Genomic DNA, 22,163 nt, shown 5'->3' with positions numbered 1-22,163 from the left:
GAATGGAGACGACAGTGGATAAGGAGAACCATCACTTTATATAATAAAATCCTTCTATTTGTTAACAGTATGACTGTACACATTCTGTTTCTCTTAATTCCTGAGTCACAACTCACTTCAGTAAAGTTTGCTACCACTCAAAGGGGTAAAAATTCTCCTTGCTGATGTGGAATAACCTCAAATGACCAACTCAAGAGAAAAAGGAAGAACAGTTTAAAATCTTCACTGGTGATTTGGCAATACATTGCATATTCCCAAATACCACTTTAAAAGCTGAGGTAATATCTCCTCTGTTAAGGCATAATATGACTCACAATTACACGCAGACACACTCATTATACATTTTGATATTTATTAACAGAAATGGTCTAGAAAAGGCCTGGGTCAACATTACAGTGGTAAGTGTTAAAATAAAAGCTGTTCTTAGTCGTACTGTTTCTAGGGGACTGTAACCAGTCCAGAAAGCTGTTTTAAAACGGGACTTAAATCACACCATTCAAGCGTTGGATTTCAAAAGAAATTCTTCCTCTTCTCTTTTGTCACAGCAAAATATACGAGGTCTTTGTTTTTACCTGCAAGGTGGCCTTCCGTGAAGTGCGTAAACGTGTGGATGGATGAAAGGGGGTCGGGTGGAGGGAGAAGGCAGACAAAAAAGAAAAAGATAAAATCGTAAAGTAGGAAATAAAAACTAGTGAGGAAGACAGGCTACCAACTGCCCAAGAATCGTTCACTGAAGCAACTCCTCCAGTCCCTCCAGATCCATTTCCAGAGAGGAGTTGAGCGAGGCCAGAGCAGATGACGCATCCTTGCTTCTCTGGACACTCAGTTTGGATTGGGGCGTTTCTGGTTGGACGGATTCCTTCTTGAAGTCTTTACCTCCACTGAGGATCCGCTGGCTCTCAAAAAAGAACTGGTTTGGATGACTCAAAGAAAAGCCACAATCATCTACCTGTACAGGCAAGCAAATGTGTATAACATTAATACGTAACAAAAGTACAAATAAAGGGACGTCAAGAACCGCCCAGACCTCATTCAAAACCTACTCAATACACGAAACACAGATTCTCGTTCAAAACACTCAAACCACTGCTTACATGATTTCACTCACAGGGAGTTTCAGCCACCGCCTGACAGTTACGAATCTTGCGCTCTACGTCCAGCCCAGACCCCTTGCACTTGGCTCTGCTTCCCCACCCAACTGCTACCTGCCACCTCAGACGGCTCAAAGGCACATCCAAGCAATGCCTGGCATCTTGTTGGCCAATAAATATTTTTTTTTAAAAAAAGAAAAACACGAAAAAAGGAGGGAGGATCTTTCCAGATGAGTTGGGTTTGGAAAGATGAGAGAGTGAAAAGCTGGGATAATGAGGTCCAGGGTGAATCAAGCAGCAGGATCCCAGGGGCAGGGTGAAGAGGAATGTCTAGGGAAGCAGGTAGTGCAGGTGGGCTGCTGTGAAAGGCACAGAAAGAGGGTAACAGGAAATAAGGCTGCAAAGACAGGCTGGGGCCAGACCATGGAGAGCCTTGACAACCAGGGTAAGTAGCCTAGACCTAATTTTGTAGGCATCACAGAGTCACTAAAATTCCTTAAGAAGGGAAGTGATGCGATTAAAGATATGTGTAATCTTATGGTAGATTAAAATGGATTAGCAGGGAGTTAAAAGTTACCGTCACAGTTCAGGATGAACCTTCTTAACAGGTAGACCCATAAACAGAAACAAGGTTTTTTCTAAAACTTACTTCAGAACCTCAGGATTCTCTTGATTCTCTTTAGTCACTTGTTGATACATGTTGGATCAATACTTTTTTTTTTTTTTTCTTTTTGCGGTACGCAGGCCTCTCACTGTTGTGGCCTCTCCCTGTTGTGGCCTCTCCCGTTGCAGAGCACAGGCTCTGGAGATGCAGGATCAGTGGCCATGGCTCACGGGCCCAGCCGCTCCGTGGCATGTGGGATCTTCCCGGACCGGGGCATGAACCTGTGTCCCCTGCATCGGCAGGCGGACTCTCAACCACTGCGCCACCAGGGAAGCCCCAGACCAATACTTTTATAATAATTCAGTGTATAGCAGATTGATAGTGTACGCACTGATTTAAGAGTTACTACTCAGATCACTAAGAACAATTTTTTATCTGCTACTATGCTGCTTAATTTCAAAATGTTTCCTGAATGTTTTATCTAGGATTTTTTATTAACAACGGAGTCATTTGTGAACTTCTTCATTATATTGTTTTTCACCCAATTCATTAAAAAACTGGGAGATTCAATATAAAGTTTGCATTTTACAAAGTGTTCCATGAAAAGTAAGTTTATTGCCTAGCACGTTTCAATCAGAAGACTTTATGGTTTTTATAAATAGAGAATATTAGAGATTGGAAAGATGTAGGGAATACTTTAAACTGGATCTTCTCCATGTACAGACTAGGAAACTGAGACCCAAAGAGATTTTTTTACATGGTTTAGGCAAAGTCATAGAGCACTAGAAACTGGATCTGTCTGAATTAGAATTCAGGCCTTTAGCTCACTTAGTTCCTCTGAAATCTGTTTTAAGAGGTTTTATGGAAAGTCAAACAAACTTACAATTATATCATTATAAATATTATTTCTAGAGATAAACTTGTCTATAAAGATTATAAAAAACACAGTGGTGTCATTTCATGCAAAAAGAAGCTAGCACCTTTTGTGATACTTAATTACATATCGGGTATTTTCTACACCTTGCTTCAAGTTGTTAAAAGTGTCAATATATCTATCACAGAAGATGACTCTGTGGATTAAAGTGAATGATTAGATTTCAGTGTGGACAAAATGAAATATGGTAATCTTTATACTAAGCCTCAGTTTCCTCCCCCATGAAATGGAGGTAATAATAGCAGCTATGCCATAGGGTTGCTATGAGGAAAACCAAAGAAATAGGAGTGTAAAAAGAAAGAGTTGTTGGTTCTATGAAATCTAAATTAAATGCTTGGAAAGATTCAGGAAAGGCAAGTTACTTAAAACAAAAGAAAACAAAACCGAACTTCCCAAAAGATAGGGAGAAAGATCAGATTGCTTTGTATTATAATTAAGTTCCTTTTCCACTTTAAAGAAACCAAAACTGGAAATTGGTGATGGTGTAGTATGCATATGGTTTTTGAAAAAAAATGAAATCAAATTCCAATCCCAAACCTACATTCAAACAAAAGACCCTGCCCTTAATATCAAAAGATTAGTAAACAAATGGCATTCAAATGTTTTACCTTTAAAATGTAATGTTTAAAAAATACATTTTTTTATGACTGTCCATTTTAATTAATACTTTTAATAACCAACTAAAACAATGCCAGGGGTCTTGAAATGAGGGCCTATAACCATGGTTCTGTATGATGTCATGTTTTTCAATTTCTCTCTTAGGTCTGCAATCACCATTTCTTAACTCATTTTGTTAAGTAAGCTCATTTTACCAAACATCTATTAAGATGTCTGGTAGCATGATGAACCTATGAAGAGTTTCCTTCTGTTTACTGGATTGTGTTTCTTCTAGGATGGGTTCTTTCTTTTGAGTGTTTTCCTTCTTTCACTTTTATTTTTGCCTGAAGGAAGGTATCTTTCATTTTGCTCAGGAAAATAAAATTAGGGATTTTTAGGGAGGAAGGGGAGAAGCATAAACCAAATAGAATGAAAATAGATTTTACTTTAAAATTATTTAGTAAAAAGAATAGAGAAAGAGATTTACCCACATCTAAATGCCACATTTATTATTGCTTCAAAGTCAGCAGCTCTTTCCTTTACTCCTCATTAAAAAAAAAAAAAAAAAGGAATATTCAGTTTGCTTCATTCTAGATATGGAAATACTAAGTGAGAATTTTCACAATTTTGTCTGATATGAATCTTGTTTCTTTCCTTGCCTTTTTTCTTGTTTGGTTGCTATGGTGATGTTTTTTCTTTGTGGTTGATGATTTTTTAATTATGTTTTGTACATTTTGTTAAATAATGGGAGAGGGAAATTCTGTGATGCATCTTCATTCTGTCCTGTTATCTTGGAAGACCCACAGTACCATAAAGAGCTAAAACAAGACTGGTAGAAGAAAGAAGTAGGATGGAGCCCTTTATAGGCTACATTATAAATTTTGGATTTCACCTGAAGAGCGATGGGGAAGGCTTTTAAAGTTTTTTTTAAAAGCAGGTTACTGAAATGATCAAGTTTTTCTGTTTTAAAGATCACCCTAGCAGCTGTGTGGAGGGGAAAGAACTGGGCCGGTGCATGTGTGCAGCTGCTGGGAAAGGAGTCAGGAAGGCACTGCAGTGAGTGACCCGCATGAGAGACGGTGGGGCTCCCGGCTCAGGGTTTTAACTGATCTCCACAATGATCCTGAGTGATGATTACAAAGCTTAAATGTACTTGGTATATACCGTTTAAGATTGCAGGAAAATGTGTGATAGATTTTAACAAGATTTTTGTAGAGATTTCTATGGTGAAAAGAGAATTATGCTCAGCTATTTGCAAAATAAGTATTCAGAATGACTCAGCACTTAAAGAGATCTATTTCTAAAGAAACTATTTTCAATTAAAATCCAGAGTTTAATCTACACAAGGCCTAGTGTTTTCATTTACAAATGGAGTATGCCAAAAGAAAAAAAAATTCACTTCAATATAAAACATTGTTCCCTAAAAATACTGAGGAAAACAGATTTCAAGCAGGCCAACTTTTGATATCTACCAAGTGAATCTCTCTCAAACATGAGCTTGGAATGAGCATGTTCTGCACACAATGACCTTCACACAAACATAGGTCTCATATTTCTGCCACAGAAAATGTGGATTTTGAAGGACTGGAAGCAATACTGTTTTACCTATGGGATGTTTGGGTTTTAATCAAGAGGTTTTGCAATGACACCTTATAATGAAGCAGCTGGTCTTACCAAAAAAGCCATATAGAACCACTGCAGCACTGCTGTAAATGTTATCAGTTAACTGGTTCATTTTCAAAACTTTCATTAAAGTGAGTTTAATCACAGAGGCCTCAAGAAAATAAACATAGGAGGTTTTTTTTGGGGGGGGGGGGAGGAGAATGGCAGCAACATGAAATAAAAATAGATTCTATTTTTAAATTAAATTAGAAAAAATAATAAGCAAAGAGACATATTCACAACAAAAAATCTATAGTGAGACATCTAGTGGATGCAAACAGCCTTTTTATTCCCTTGATTTATATGTGGCTTAAAGTAGACTACTTCTATATGTGGGAGGATTTAGACATATGTCTTTTTAATATCTTCATTAATCTAAGGCAAGTTTTAAAAATTGCCTATAGTAGTAATACTCTTGCAGGAATAATCAATAGGAGAGATGCTACAAAAGCAGATTTGAGAAATAAAAAAGCACTTCTTACTTTTTAGTGATGTCACAAACTCAGTGTTTAAATCTAATTTTCATATCTTCTCTAAAAAAAAGGTAAGAGGTTGAATAAGAGACCTCAATTTGTTAAAGTTCTGAGGCTTCTTAATTAAAAGGGTCCACAAATAATTAAGAACACATATTAAATTAAAACTCTCAAGCTGAGCAAGCAAATTAAAGAATACAGTCTACAAGGGAAAGAGTTTGCAAAGATGATGCTGAAAATACCAAAGAGATGTGGCTTATCTGTTGAGATTCCTATTCTGACAAAACTGATGAGAATTTGTTGTTTACTACTATATTGATGTTTAGTCCTTTCAACTGTGTGAAAATAAAATTTTTATGTTTTTAAATAAAAACACTATTTTCAACAGTTAGGTGTAATAATAAGAGGACTGGACCCAGGGGCCAGACCAGACCAGGGTTCTGGCTCCAGACCTCCCACTAACTAGCTGTGGTCCCTAGGGCATCATGCAGAGTCACTAGGCCTGTTTGTTTTCCACCATAAACTATGAAGGCTGCATCATGAATCTAGACAGGAAAATACTAATGGCCTCCACAGCTGTTATTACAAATACAGTCCCAGGTTTTACAGAACAGCAGTCAGGGTTAGATCATGAGCTCTAGATGAGGTCCTCGACAGCCTGGTTCAAATTTAAGCTCCACTCCTTAGGACCTTAGGCTCTCAGCATCTCTAAGCTTTGTCATGATGGGGATGCAAATCGTGCCCAGCTGTGGTCTGCAGTGTGGACCAAAGGAGCCAGTGTGTCCAGAGCACTAACTGCTAGGCCTGGCACATGTGAAGGGTTCTGTAGGTGTTGGCTGATATTACCATTATTATTTTCATTATTATCAGTGATGTTATATTTTTGCTATGAAATATGTAAGAAATTCTGCAATTATATAACCACGAAAGAAAAGTTATTTCATGAAAACTAGAAAACGTAAAAGTGATTATAAAACTTAGCATACTATGCGGACTTCCCTGGCAGTCCAGTGGTTAAGACTCCGTGCTTCCAATGCAGGGGGCACGGCTTCAATCCCTGGTCAGGGAACTAAGACCCCACGTGCTGTGCGGCGAGGCCAAAAAAAAAAAAAAAAAAAAAAAAACTCAGCACGTCGTGGTAGCTGATGATGAATTCAATACATGCAGCATCTTTTTTGGGAAGGTCACGAATCCCTTTGAAACCTGATAAATGCTCGACTCCAAAAACGCACATATGTACTTAGAGAAAAAAATGTTTCAAGAGGTGCATGGACCTCTGGTGCATTCTTGGCTGTCTTTCCTGGGTTAGGAAGCCATGAACAGGACCAGTACTTGCAAACTGGGGGTCTGTGAGCTAAGTCGACCTGCAGATGTGCTGTTGGCCTGCACACGGCCTTAAAACTTGTCAATGTGAACATCTCTAACAGCATGACTTCTTCAGTGGTGTTCATCTCAGGTAGTTTCACTTTTTTGGGTTATCTTCCTGACCCCTGCAGGCCTCTGAGTTTGTGACCTACACTTTACACCTCTCAGGACCTACTAGCAGGCCTTTTGTATAGGAGGCTGGCAAGAAAACAACCAAACACATTTCCCTGACTCTCTTGCAGCTAGGGGTCCACTGTATAACCTAGGTCGCCATGCAGATAAACACAAGACTTGAGAACTAGATTAGGGTAACGTGAGTTGGCAACCACAAGTAAAAGCATCCAGTTTTCTACAAGAAAGATGGCAAAAGCCTTTGGTTCTTCTGGACAGCTGAAGCCAGTGTTCCAGACCTACTCTGAGAAGTGGTTACCTAAGGCCTGTGGGTCCAGTCCGGCCCAGAATTTGCTCTTGTAAATAAAGTTCTACTGGGACAGAAGCATGCCCGCACCTTCACACACCGTCTAGGCTGCTTTTGCATGAGAGCAGCAGATGGAAGCAGCTGTGACAGGGAACACGTGGACCACAAAGCTTCAAACTTTCACGACCTGGCCCTTCACAGAAAGTTTGCCAACCCTTGGTCTTATCCCTAGCAGTGGAGTGATGGGTGGCAGCCATAGTAAGATTTTCTCAGGATGTAGCTTCTCTTAGTTACAATATTCCTGGTTCTGTAGCATCCAAGCTTAATTCCCTGGCCCTTCTATAAGCAACCTCATACTGTGTAATAATTCCCTTTCCACTGAAAACAGCTAGAGTGGTTTCTACTGCTACAGCAAAAAATCCTAAATGAAACACAGAGTAACAAAAGACAAAGGATCAGGTTATAAAGTTTAAAAATTTACTTACATTATGTGTCATCTCAAAGAACTTCTGACAGGCTAGATGGTAATGTGTCCCTTTTACTAAATCCAAAATCTAAAATGAAGGGAAAAAAGTGAAAGAAAAATTAGAAATTAAATTTCTAAACCACTGTAGCTCCTGGTTGCCAGCCTTTTCATAATCTTCATTCCAGATAGGAAATGCATTAAATCATGTAGCATGCTGTACCCCTGCAGCCTGGACACTGTGATAATGTTGACATCATACAGTAGCTGTTTAGGTTGGCATTAAACCACTGATGACAAGAGATAGTAAGTGATCTTGCTGACCTACCAAATGTGAATTTCAGTAACTTTACCTTGACAACAAGATGAAAACAGATCCTAGTATTATGACTTCGACAGTTATTGTCAGAATATCATATTGCAACATCTCTTCCAAAACTGTAGATATAAATCTAGTAATCTAAATGGTTGCTGCATGAAGCAATAAGTATACTATTTAGATTTTTACTTTCCACATTACCAGTTTATACAGATACAGCATAAAATACAGCTGTGTGTCCATCAGAAAAATTTAATGTAAACCCGTTGGATGAGTATCTGTGGAGAGGGAATGCTTTTGCCTTCAATCAGATTTGCCCTTTTCTGAAATGAAGTTATTTCTAGTAAAGCTCAGCAGAATGTGAGAGTAAATAGTCTATTCTGACCACCTATTAGGAACATCATCCTATCTTTTGTAAATACAATTTGCTTTCCAATTCTACTTCATGTAATCTCTTCAGAACAGCACAAACTCCCATCCTTCTCAGTAGACTGCAATAACAGTTGAAATTCGTAAAGTTTTATCACCTTTATCACCTCCCCTGACAAATAAATAGAATATATATTTGGCCTGTTCATAAAACACAGTAAAATGCTGAAATTAACAGACAGCCTCAAATGAAGGAAAAAATAATTCTGGAGAAATGTTAATTTTTATCCCTTTTCAAAAGGCTGACCTTCCTATGACAAAAAGAAATGTTCATGAAGTCTCAAATTCTTGCTATCCTCATTATTGAATATAGCTTACATCTTTTAACAGATACACACAAAAAATTACAGTGCAGAATGGGCATCACATTATACTGACAAGAGTATGCTTAAAAGAACTGTTTTTCTCTGACTGTCTTATAGATTACATTTCTAAATTTCAGGTTACATTTTATTAAATCCTACGTGAAAGACCTGTGTAAATGCCAACCAATCACAGCACCCAGGATTCTGCCTGTCTGCCTATTTGAACTGTCTACTTTTCTTGAATTATTACAGCAAAAGTGAAAAATAAATCAGTTTTAAATGAATGACTATAAACTTTTAAAATGAAGAAAGTCACAAAGTTTTTAAAGTAATTCTAACATTCTGAGCTCATATTCGCCTATGTTTTTAAACATAGATAATTCAAACTGTGCTGAGATAAACTTGCAGTTGAGTACTGGCAAACATCAGTGATACCAAGGTATGAATATCTATGAATTACAATTTTGGAGAAGCAAGGTCTTCAAACATAAACTTAAGTTTAAATGATGCCATAAATTACCTGAAGAGAAAATGAATTCACAGAAATAGACAAAAATCCCAACTGTATGGTATGTAATAAACTCCCTTTATTTAAAAACAAAACAATGAATCTAACATCTTATTCTGTGTATATACATTTCTTGTTTATATATATACACATATATGGTATATTTAGATATCTTCCTTGCAAAATAAATATGTAACATTATATATAATAATCTAATATATATGTTTGGGAAACATGCTATAAAGAAATACTTATAAGAACCATACTAATAAAAATACCTAGTTGGGTGACATACACATATACAAAAGTTATTATGGGAAATTGACAGAGAAGCCACAGAATGTGAGAAAAGCTGATGTACCTTGAAATTTTAGGTTCCATCAAAAATGTAAATTTAGATTAATCACACAACAATCCCCTCTCCACCCCATCCCCTACTCCACTCCAGAGACTAGGCTCTTCCTTAAGGAAAATCATTCACTTTTCCTCTGACATTTTTCTTCATCTTTCTAGGAAGACTTTTTATTTGAAGTTGTCTTGTAAATTCATAAATAAATCATTTGCCTATCTATCCTTAAATAACTTCACCTATCATGTTGCAGCACATTTGAGTGGATGAAAGTTTCTGCACAGATGTAGAGGTGTAATGGGGAAAAGAGGCAATAGGGTGTTTTTCACTGGCTAGGAAAGCTGTTCAGAGGAAGATAAATTGAGTCCCAAGGAGAAGAGAGAGGGAAGAAGAAAGATAGCAACTAACAGGTCAGGGAGACAGTAAGTGAGCCAATAGGAGAAACATGAGAGAAAGACTGCTCTGAGGTGACTGGGTATTACTAGTAGGGACTGTCTTCATTTCTCAGATGAAAAAATATACCCTCTTAAAATAGGGGAGTGTGTCTGTCTAGTGTGGGCCATTTAACTGCAGAAAGAATTAAAAAATTGAAAAATCATATGCAACTAAATGATCTTGTTTTCCTTAAGAGAGTTTTTCCTTAAAAAACTTACATGTTTTAAATTAAGATAGAACTTCCCTGGTGGCGCAGTGGTTAAGAATCCACCTGCCAATGCAGGGGACATGGGTTTGAGCCCTGTTCCGGGAAGATCCCACATGCTGCGGAGCAACTAACCCTGTGTGCCACAAATACTGAGCCTGCACTCTAGAGGCCGCGAGCCACAACTACTGAGCCCACATGCCACAACTACTGAAGCCCACGCGCCTATAGCCCATGCTCCGCAACAAGAGAAGCCACCGCAATGAGAAGCCCACGCACCGCAACGAAGAGTAGCTCCCGCTCACCACAACTAGAGAAAGCCGGCATGCAGCAATGAAGACCCAATGCAGCCAAAAATAAATAAAATAAATAAAATTTTAAAAATAAATAAATAAAACACAGATAGAAAATGAGAAATATTACTAAAAAGAAATCCAACAAATAAAAATACATACTTTAGTTTCCCATTATGATCTACATTAAAGAGATACAGGAAAAGACAAGGAAGGGTCTTGGACACTGAATGAGGTTTGGTTTTCCTGAGTGGAACAGGGAGCTGCTGCAGTGCTCTAAGCACTGGAGTGAAGCGGACGACTCACATTTTCACAGGATGTTCTGCCTGCTGTGCTGGGGGCGGGGTGGAGAGTGAGCTCATTGCAAGAGTCTAGGGGACAGACGAGGGGGGCCTGCACCAGGTGCTGACAGTCGTTGTGGGGAGAAGGGGTGCAATTAGAGATAGAAGCATTTCCCACTTTGTGGCCATGGGCTGTTTTTGAAAAACAGCTGTTCTATGTGATAACACTCCACAAGGGCCTGTCCCCCCATGTTCTGGAGTAAAGAACCCTCTCCCTACCCCAGCTGACTTCCTAAATAAAATGCAGTAAGATGCCCACATATCAGTAGGAACTAACATGTAAAATAAATGTAAAACACCACAAATACCGCTTACTAGTCGCTAGGCAACGTGATGAGTAAGAGTGTGAGGCCTCAAGCCCCCTGGAGTCAGCACCCACCCCCTGCTGACTTCAGCCTTTGCACTGGTGAGTCTGCTGTCTGCACACAGCACAACTGCAGACCACCCCTGCACCATCTCTTCTTAAATTTTCTGATACAAACACCCCGGCAAACACTGTATTAAGATATCCCACAGGTACGTCCATTTTGAGGATGGTGCTGGTGCCATGTGCTGATGGTTGGGTGACTCCAGGGCAGGAAAGACAAAGCTAACAATCGACAGGAAGGGAAAGGAGAAGTGGGGTGTGAGCAAGACACTAAAATGTAGTTCGTCAAACAGGAGCAAAAACCGAAATGTGGCAATGAAACACCAAAAGCCAAGAAGGACAGATGTCCGGAGGGCTGTGTAACGGAACTTGGAGTCAAAGCTTCAATTCTCTGCGATATGTCTAAACAGCCCTGGAAGAACTCAGAGACACTGAGAAGGCTGACTGCCAACTTGGCCGGGCTGACCAGGGAGGGGTCTACAGTAACGTCTGAAACGCATGACAGCTGTGATCACTAAGCCATCCTTCCTTCCTGAAATTCAGGGTCTTAGGAAGAGTTGGTCTCATTCAGAATTTAAATTTTTTGTGTAGTCGTAATTCAAGTGACCTTTTTTTAAAGTGTTAAGTTTTAACAGAAGAGTCCGTGTCCCTGGGCTGTGGACAGATATGCCGGACTCATAGCCAGATGACTGTGAGCTTGAAGAGATGTTAGGTTCAACCAGAAGTGGTATGCTTTTCTTTGAAGCTGTAATTTTTCTTTTATGTTTTCTCAAGAATGAAGAAATACTGGATGTGGTAATATTTTACGATGTATCAATGTTGAACTTACCTACCTAACCATGTTTTTTAAAATATGCTTTGCTTGGGGGGCAGGGGTGCATAGCTAGTTAGTTCATAATGTGCGTGTTTACATATATTTTTTGTGTTAGTCATATATTGAATATGACATTAAAATTTTTTTAAGAAAAAACACTTTATAGAAAACCCAGTATGAGGAAATAGGCAGTAGTGCTTTTGGACAGTGTTTGTCTTGCCAGCAGAGGTCCTGAAGGGCCAGCTCCCCAAGGCTGGGGGCTCAGAGGCAAGACTGGCCAAAGGGAGGGTTCGAAAGAGAACCGGAGAGACAAACACATATACACAGAGTGGAAAACTCTACAAGAAGAAGGAATATACGGAGATAAGAGAAGATAAATAGGATGGTGAAAGAAGCAGGTGGGAGGAAAGTGTAGAAAGCCCAAGAAATGTGGTCAGACAGAGCCACTCTGCATGGCCCGTAGATGTCACCACGCAGCCCGCAGCCTGCAGCTGTGCTCACCCAGCAAGGACACAAACTCCCTCCAGCCCCCACGGTCCTTCTGGAAGAGCCACAGCACACCACAGTTTCCTCGTGAACCAGCATTAATACCAAACTAACAGTTCTTTAAGGAGGAAAGCAAATCAAGTGCCAATTCCGATTCCTAAGCTAGAAGTTTCCTAATTAGGCTTTAGAAAAATATAATTAGACAATCTGAAGAATCTTATCAAATAAAGGCTTATTTGATGAAAACAAAAGATTATTATTTAAAGGAAAATTCCAGTGAAGGTCTAAGAATATTGCTCAAATGGCAATTCGAGTTTGGTTTTTAATGCCAATATTTCCAGGCTAAAGTACAAAATGTGAAGCTTAACAACTGTTCTAATACATCAGTAGTCAAAAGGCTAAGAAAAATTAAGAGGAATAGTGGTATTAAACTACTATATTTTGGTAACTCATATTCTTTAACTTTTTTCTCTCTATATCTTAAACTACTTATCAGCTGACTAAAGTCCATCAAGAAGAATATTAGTTTTTCTTTTGTTTTTTTTTAACAATGCAGTTTGTCATCTTTACAAGAAAATGTTCATCATATTTGTATTTCCTAAGTTTGGTAAAATCATTAATTACACTTCATCGACTATTTCATCCTCAAGGCAAATTACTCTTTGGTTTTGAATCCCAATTAAGTGGCTAATAACCAAGATATCCTTGCAGGGGAGGGGCAAAGAGCAAATAAGGTGACAGTTTTCTCATTTGATTGGTGACAGATCACAGCCGTTGACAAACATATGCGATACAAAGTACTGGTGGGAAATGTTATATTTATACTTATACACACACATATATACGTATATGAAAATAGAAATATAGATAACATTTTATAACTTAGAGCCACCCTTCCTTCTCCCTTCTGATGCTCATACTCTCAGCCACCGAGACGTCCTCTCCGCCTTTGCTTCAGCACCTGCCATGAGGTCCAGATGGTTCTCTGGCTGCACCTGCCCATCCTGGGCTGCAGGGAGGAGACGCTGACCTCACCAACCAGACACGCAGCTCAGCTGTCTCTAACTCAAGGTCATGTTCTGTTTTATTTAAAAGTGATAACAAGCTTGTTTCTTCCTAAAAAAATCAACCTTTCAAGAGGAGATATTTGCTGATATTTTCCCGCTCCATTTCTAATTTTCATTTCGAAGGTGAGAGAAAACACAGTTGTGATGTAGAGTCTGGAACACTTTTGATCTTATTACTTGGCCCCTGTCTCTCCCACAAAACTTACAACTCTGTTGTGACCTTCACCTACTGGGGGGTCAGGGGCAAGTTTCCCACTCATGAAGATGTGCTTTCCTTCGTTTAAAACATTATGTGCCAAGAATTTTTCTGAGTCACTCTTCATTGTCTATAAACATAGCTATCCAAATAAATTGATTCTACCTCCAAAGGTCTTTAAAATTAATCTTTTCCTCTCCATTGTTCAGGCCCTGATCAATCCCTTTTTATTGCAAAGCTTCTTGATTTATCCTTTCCTCATTCAAGACAGCTTCTGAACTGCCACCATAGTAACTAACTTTCCTAAAACCCAGATCTAACCCTGGCATTGCTGGCTCCCAGACTCCTCATCGTGGTTCAAAAGGCCACAAACCATGAGGCCACAGTCCCGCCTCCGCTCCCACCCAGGACCCTCCTGCCCACCTGGCCCCTGGGTCCTCACACTCCAGTCCAGCTTCTCCCAGGGTGTATGGTTTGGAATTTTAGTTCACAAAACTCCTGTGATAACGCAGAGGGTTTTCTTGTCTGATGCACTGTTTGATTTGGTTTAGTCCAGAATTGTTTAAGTTTCTTCAGGGCAGGACTTACCAGGGTGGTGTTTCTCAACTAGTCTGTCTCCAGAACCTGTTTTCATAGATCTCACAGGACTAGGGCTCCTCAGAACACGCCCTGGCGCCTTATCTGAATGTGCTCACCTCCCCTGAGTCTCACTCTAGTCCTTCTCCTGTCTAGCCTTCTCTCATCACACTGAATTTCTTTACTGTCTGTCTCCTCCACTGGAGTATCACCTCTGAGGAGGAGGGGCCTTGCTATTAGTTCATCACTATATTCCCAGGGTCCTGAATGGTAACTGGAATACAGTCACACCTGATCACATTTGCTGATATTGAATGGATGCTCCCCCTTCCGCCTGATAAGCCTGACTCCCTCCAGTGGGGAACTCCTACCCCACCTTCACACCCAATGCAAACGTCACTTCCTACGTGAAGCAATCCCTGATGTCACTCCTCCCTCCTCAGCAGATCTTCCCCCTCTGGCTCTTCAACTAGCATTTAGAATAATTTTTTAAAGCACTTCTCCTACTTCATTATAGTTAATTATGTCTTGTAATGCCACTCAACTAAGAGCTCTAACACAGCTTCTTAAATCTTTTTGTTTCCAGACTTGAACATATGGAAAACTCAGCAACATGGACGGTGCTCGGGAAATGTTTATTGAGCCATAAAATAAATGTTTTTCCTCCCCAAAGAAACTTCATTCTGTTTGAATCCATCTTAGAGCACTTTTACCAGAGCCTTTGCAATTAGACAGTTGATTTCCATTTCTCTTTCTCTCTTTTTTTTATTGGTGTAGCACCACAAGAAAAAAATTACTAACTTAATTTAGTTCTTCCACAGGCTTTAAAAGGGCTTGAGAGGTTTCTCCACTCATATCTGAGGACACTTTGGAGAAGAGAGCGACACCACTCCATCAAATTAACTGGAATCCAAATGCAGAAATCTGCCATCGCTGTGTATAGTTTACACAAACAGGAAAACATCCCGGTCTGTGTACACAACAGCCCCTGCCCGCACCTCTCAAATGAGCTTTCAGACTATGACCGAGTCAGCTGGTCACTCTCTCACTCCATCCACGCAGCCCACATTCACTTAGCCCCTTGAAGGGACTCCAGGATTGGGTTTATAGAGATAAAAGATACCATTTATGTCCTCGAGGAGGATAAGGCTACAAAGACAGTCTGGAGGGGAGGACAGACAAGGGAACAAACAGTACCAAACAGGTGTTGACCTGATACAGGAGAACACAGGACGCTACAAGAAGGGGAGGGGAAAGGGCTCAATATGAGTTTCAGGGGAGAAGAGAACCAAGTGGTAACAACGAATCACAAAGATGAAGATAAAGAAAGGGTCAGGGCAACCCAGACACGGGACAACATGCAAAGGAGGCACAGAAACTCCAAGCAAGATGCTTGGGGACGGGAAGAATATAAAGTATATTAGAAAGATGACCTGGAATCAGTGTGAAGGACTTTCGGAGGGAAGAGGGACTGTGGACAATGGGAAGAGAGCAGAGCAGAAGGGACAGATTCAAGAGTCCTGGGAGTGGTCGTGGATGTTGTCCTGACTTCCGGCTTGAGCATCTGGTGCTGCACTCGCTCTCCCCAGAGGCAGAGTACCACGGACATCGCCCACTCCTCAGGACCAGGGCATACTGTCTCCAGGCTCAGAAAGTGCTGACAACTGAGAGCTGGCAGCAGTCCCGTCGACTGGGGAAAGCCATCTTCCCCAGAGTGGCCTGACCCAATGACCAGCCGACGATGCAGCACGCTCCTATCAAGGACCAGTCACAGCTCCCTGTGGACCAGCTAGAGACCACATCCCCTTCTGCTCTGTCCTGCCTGCTCCTTCCCTGACAGGTGCTGACCCTGAGAGCACTCCCCAGCAAACGTCCTGCATGCAAACCCCACCACAGCGAACCAGGCCCCGATAAAGTGCAAGTTGTGTTTTGCTTGTTTGTTTGGTTTTGCAGGGAGAGGGATGGGAATCAGATGAGGAAGAATAAGGTCTATAACAACATCTTATACACCTGCTCTGTCTGTATCAGATATTGTTCTGGTTATTTTACTTAATTACCAGCTCTCTAAATCTGTTTTTCACATATATATGCAAACACATGCGAAAAAGAATGCTTATAGCAATTTTTTAGGCCTTTGAGATGCCTGGGAAAATATGATCAAAACTGTGACCCTCCCCAGTTAGAAAAGTGTGCCACACCTCATAAATCCTGAAATGTCCTGCAAGTCAGCTAAATTCTAAATAGAAGAGAGGCTTTCTGAAAGGCATATAACACTCAAGTTTAATAATCATATTACATTACTCCCTTATTTTTATCCACAATATAGATACCCTAATATTGAAAATGTCCCACTGTCTTTTAACTTACTATATTTGAATAAAGGTTTTGAATCATTAAAAATACCTCCAACATTTGGGTTAAAGGATTTAAGCTTTAGGGGAACATAAACAACTAAGTGAACTTGGAGTAGGGGAGGGAGAGAAAGAGAATGCTGAGGAGAGGACGGAGGGAGGGAAGGCAAGTGAGAATCCTGTCAAGTCTGCTGGGAGGGGCAGACGAAAGTGCGGCCAGACCGCAACCCCACAGTTTACTCACTAATCACAACTGTGCAGCGGGTATCCTATTTTTTTGCCTAATATAAAAGCTTGCCACTTCAGAATCACTATGTCCTATGATCTTATGGAAATGATGAAAAAGATTTATCCTTGACTTAATAGTTATTTTCAAAGATCTTACCTATAAAAGGAGATGTAGCCTATTTGCTTGAAAACAGAAACTAAACTAGAAGAAAGAAACTAAACTTAACATCTGTCACTCAAATGAGGTTTTTTCAAGGACTGGAAGATTGAGAAAAAAATAACTACACATGTTTACATATAAATATAGGGGGGTGTGTGTGTGTGTGTATATATATATATATATATTCAGAAACAGAAACTTCGTCTAACAAAAACTACATTGTAAATTGATGGTCAACACTACCAAAAAGTCTGAAATGGCTTTTTTTTTTTTTGGCTGCACTGCACGGCATGTGGGATCTTAGTTCCCTGATCAGGGATTGTACCCACGCCCCCGTATTGGAAGCACAGAGTCTTAACCACTGGATCACGAGGAAAGTCCCCTGAAATGGCTTAACGGTAAGCAGACTGAGAATCTGAAACACTTGCTTTATGAAAAAAGATTAATTACTCAACTTTCTGGATACTTTAAGTTTGCTTTTCTAAAAAAAAAAAGGTGGGGAGGGTCCTCTGAGAGAATAGTCTATAAAACTGATCATGAAACAGAACTAAGCTAGGGAGAATAGATTTTTGTAGGGAGAATAGTTTTTTGTCCATAGATAGGCAGGTAGATTTTATTATAAGTATTATAAATGACAGTTACCATATGCTACTGAATGAAATTCCTCTACAGATACCAGCAATTTTTTTATGAATGAATAAATAATAAAATAATTATAGAAAGATACATAACTATAAATAGAGTACTGAATTTTCTTTTAATAAAGACTATGTTTTCCATTTTAATGCAATTTTAATGAAAGTAAACTTTCATGGCTTTGGCTAACAAATGGAGTGTTATTTGACTTTCAAAGTGATTCTTCTTTGAATCACCTTGACAATATTAAATAATCTTCAAATGACCATTTATCTTCAGCCTAATGAAAAGGAAAGATATACACAGAAATCAAGTTAGATATTCAGGGATTTTTATGATAAAGCCAAAAATGGAACCATATCCTCCTGACACCAATTCTAAAGCTCAACTTCCCATCTTTTCCTTAATGCTGCTCTAAGATTTACCAAGAACAATGTACACATTTTCAACTACATCACCAAGAAAAGCAAAGCTAAGTGCAGCAATTCTCATAAATGAGAAGAGATGCTCGTGGAGATGAAAGACAGAAAAGCTGCTCTTGAGAGCAGTTGCTGTTCATAAAGTAATGGACAGATGGATACCATCATCTACTGATAAGTACTCTTCATACCCCTCACCTAAGAAAATCACAGGAGCTTTAGGTAGTTTAGATTTATATGAACACTGAGTAAGGAGTCGTTGAGATTTATCTTTGCCATAAAATTTTCTTGACATAGTGCTACTTTTAAGTCTTTTAAACTGTCCATTTTGAAAGATTTCTTCATTAAAAGGCATTTACCAGTTTTAGATTGAATATGGTCACTAACTTTTTGAGAATGTTTGGACTGTGAAAAAGAGAGGTTAACCAACCTCTCAAAAAGCATAAAGGCCATACATTTTTACATATTTCAAGGTTTTAATATCACTATTAATTTTTCGGGAAGCACCAATTAGATTTGCTGTTAAAATAATCATTAGTGGTTATGCTGAGTAAGTAACTAAAACACTTTCTCTTCCTCTCTTAAAAAAACCCACTAAAATGAAAAATAAAAAGACAGTTTAAACAATATTCATACAGAAATATACTTGTAAATAATGAATCATTTAATATAAAACCTGAAAAATGAGTAGCTTTATTTTTACTCATTTATGGGTCAACATGTAAATACTGGCTGTAATAGGTCAAACACAACTGTATGCTAGAAGCAAATATGATATGGAAATAGAACCTAATCACTCTAATACTCAATAGTCTCAACTATTTAGAGCAATACTCTGCAATGGAAATATGAGTAACATCTGTAATTTAAAATTTTCTATAGCTACAATTAAAAAGGTAAAAAGAAACACGAAATTAATTTCAATAATACACCTTGTTTAAATAAATATTGTTTACTGTCATTTCAACATGTAATCAATATAAAAATATCATACTAAGATATTTTACAATGCTTTTTCATGGTAATTCTTTGCAACCTGGCATATATTTTCTACTCACGGCAGGCGGTGTGCTGGAGCTGACCCCACTGGCTTGTGAGAATGGACTGTGCACAACTCTTCCCAAGTTAGGGTTTGTAACATCACTTTGGTAGTTTCACATCAGTCCAGTAGGAGTATTTACACGACAGAAATCAGCAAATGACATAAGTCAAGGCTTCTTTCCCCCAGAGCTGGTTTACCAATACACCACTGCCTTCAGCACATCTCAGTGAGGACCATCCACATTTTAAGTGCTATACCGTCACTGCATGTAGCTAGTGGCTGCTAGTGGACAGACCAGGCACACACAAAGAGTCAGACTTCCAGAGTTAGCAACTTGGAATATTTGAAATGTCCAGTTTTCTAGAAATTATTACAAAGCTTGGAAAGAAACAAGAAAGTAGGGTCAATTCACAGGAGAAACGAATACAAACTGGTCCCAAGGAAGCACAGACATTAGACTCATCAGACAAAGACTTTAAATCAGTTGTCTTAAATACCCTCAAAGAGCTAAAAGAAACCATAGACAAAAAGCTAAAGGAAAGAAGAATGATGTCTTAACAGAGAGAAAATCGCAATAAAGAGAATAAAACTATAAAAAAGAACCAGAGAGAAACTCTGGAGCTGAAAATTATAGCTAAAATGAAAAAGTAGCCAATTTCAGCAGGCGGAAAAAAGAATCATCAAACTTGGAAGTAGATTGGTTGAGATCATCCAGTCTGAAGAGTAGGAAGAATAAAGAATGAAGAAACATGCACACAGCCAAAGAGACACGTGAGACACCAGCAGGTGCACCAACAAATGCACACGGGACACCCAGGAGGAGGGACAGAAGGGTATAAAGAACAGTTGAAGGAAAACGGCTGAAAATCTCCCTGACTCGATACAAGACATACAACTACACATCCAAACAGCTCAACAAACTCCTAGGAGGACAAAACACACAGAAACACATTATAAAGAAACCACTGAAAGAGACAAAAGAAAACATGGATAGGAGCAAGACAAACCACTCTTCACTTACCAGAAACAGCAAGAGTATTAGCGGCCTTCTCAGCAGAACCCAAGGAGAACAGAAGGCAGCACGGTAACATATTTTGCTCAAAGAATAAAGCTGTCAACCAAGATTCATATGCCCTTTAAAAATGGAGAAATTAATACATTCCCAGATAAACAAAAGCTGAGGGAGTCTGTTGCTAGTAGACCTGCCCTACAGGAAATATTAGAGAGAGTCCTTCAGGCAGAAATGTAAGGTCACTAGACAGTTCTTGAAAACCACACAAAAATAAAGGACACTGGTAAAGGTAACTACATAATATATAAAGGCCAGTATTACTGCATTTTTGATATGTAAGTCCTCTTTTTCTTCCAATATGATTTAAAAGGCAAATGCATAAAACAATAACTATAAATCAATGTTAATAGGCACACAATGTATAAAGATGTAATTTGTGACAACAACAACATAAAGGGGGAGGGACAGAGTTAAACAGAAGCAGAGGTTTGTATACTACAGAGGTTAAGCTGGTACTAACTGTCGTAAGTTTAAGAGGGTAACTGCAATCCCCAGGGTAACCAGTAAGAAAATAAATAAAAATACATATACAGAAAAGGAAATGAAGAGAATTCAAACAGTACACTGCAAAAATATCAATTGCAAAAGAAGGCAGTAATAGAAGAACTGAGGGACAAAGGGATGTGACCCACAGAAAACAGCAAAATGACAAAAGTGAATCCTTTCTTATCAGTAATTATTTTAACTGTAAATAGATTAAACTCTCCAATTGCAGAGGATGGAAAAATGCCTGAAATTACATAATCAAACTATGTGCTCTCTATAAGAGACTCACTTTAGATCCAAAGACAAAAATAGGTTGAAAGTGAAAGGATGGAAAAAGATATTCAATGAAAATAGTAACCAAAAGAGAGCTGGGGCCATACTAGCAACAAGCAAAACAGATTTTAAGTCAAAAAATGTTACGAGACAAAACAACATTATATACTGATAAAAGGATAAATCTGTCAGGAAGATGAAACAATTACAAACATATACGCACTGAAAAACAGAGACCCAGAATACATGAAGGAAAAATCGAAAGAACTGAAGGTAGTAATAGACAGCTCTACAACAACAGTTGGAAACTCTTTCATAAATGGGTAGAACAACTAGACAGATGAGCTACAAGGAAAGAGGACCTGAACAACACTATAACCAACTAGACATAACAGACAATATGGAACACTCCATCCCAAACAGCAAAATACACATTCTTCTCAAGTGTACAGGGAACGTTCTCCAGGATAGATCATATGTTAGGTGACAAAATAAGTCTTAATAAATTTAAAAATACTGAAATTATAGAAGACATCTTCTCTGACCACAGTGGGATGAAATAAGAAATCAATTACAGAAAGAAAACTGGAAAATTCAAAAATATGTAAAAATTAAACAACACATTCATAAACAACCAATGGGTCAAGGAAAAAAGAAAATTAAAAGGGAAATTGGGAAGTACTTTGAGACACATGAAAACAAAAATACAACACACTGAAACTTATAGAATATAGAGAAAACTGCTTGTGGGGAAATTTCTAGCTGTAAACACTACAATAAAAAACAAGAAAAATCTCAAATCAATAACTTAACTTTACACTAGAAAAAAAAAAGAGCAAACTAAACACAAAACCAATAGAAAGAAGGAAATAAAGATTAAAGTGGAGATAAAATAGAGAAGAGAAATACAATAGAGAAATACAATAGAGAAAATTAAAAAAAAAACACCCCAAACTTGGTACTTTGAAAGGGTCAACAAAATTGACAAAGACTGGGCTTCCCTGGTGGCGCAGTGGTTGAGAGTTCGCCTGCCGATGCAGGGGACACGGGTTCGTGCCCCGGTCTGGGAAGATTCCCACGTGCCGCAGAGCGGCTAGGCCCGTGAGCCATAGCCGCTGAGCCTGCGCGTCCGGAGCCTGTGCCCCGCAACGGGAGAGGCCACAACAGTAAGAGGCCCGCATACCACCCCCCGCAAAAAA

General features: G+C 39.0%; 1 protein-coding gene across 8 annotated transcripts in view; it reads right to left on the bottom strand.

The window, feature by feature from the left end:
- Positions 1-273: 273 nt before the first annotated feature.
- PRIM2 (DNA primase subunit 2) overlaps positions 274-22,163 on the bottom strand; it is a 278,733-nt gene continuing 256,843 nt past the window's right edge. For 4 of the 8 annotated variants that reach the window (XM_079934631.1, XM_079934630.1, XM_079934634.1 and 1 more), the window contains 2 exons: positions 7,630-7,698; positions 274-949 (listed from right to left, as the gene is read on the bottom strand). In XM_079934631.1, the coding sequence (XP_079790757.1) occupies positions 728-949; positions 7,630-7,698 (291 nt within the window). In that variant the 3' untranslated portion in view covers positions 274-727. The remainder of the gene's footprint in view (positions 950-7,629; positions 7,699-22,163) is intronic. The other 4 variants (XM_079934632.1, XM_079934633.1, XM_079934635.1 and 1 more) reach the window with 1 other exon arrangement.

Source organism: Stenella coeruleoalba (assembly GCF_951394435.1).
Source record: "Stenella coeruleoalba genome assembly, chromosome: 10".
NCBI lineage: Eukaryota > Metazoa > Chordata > Mammalia > Artiodactyla > Delphinidae > Stenella > Stenella coeruleoalba.
Note: the sequence above shows the minus strand (reverse complement) of the source record. Positions and strands in the feature narration are given on the sequence as shown.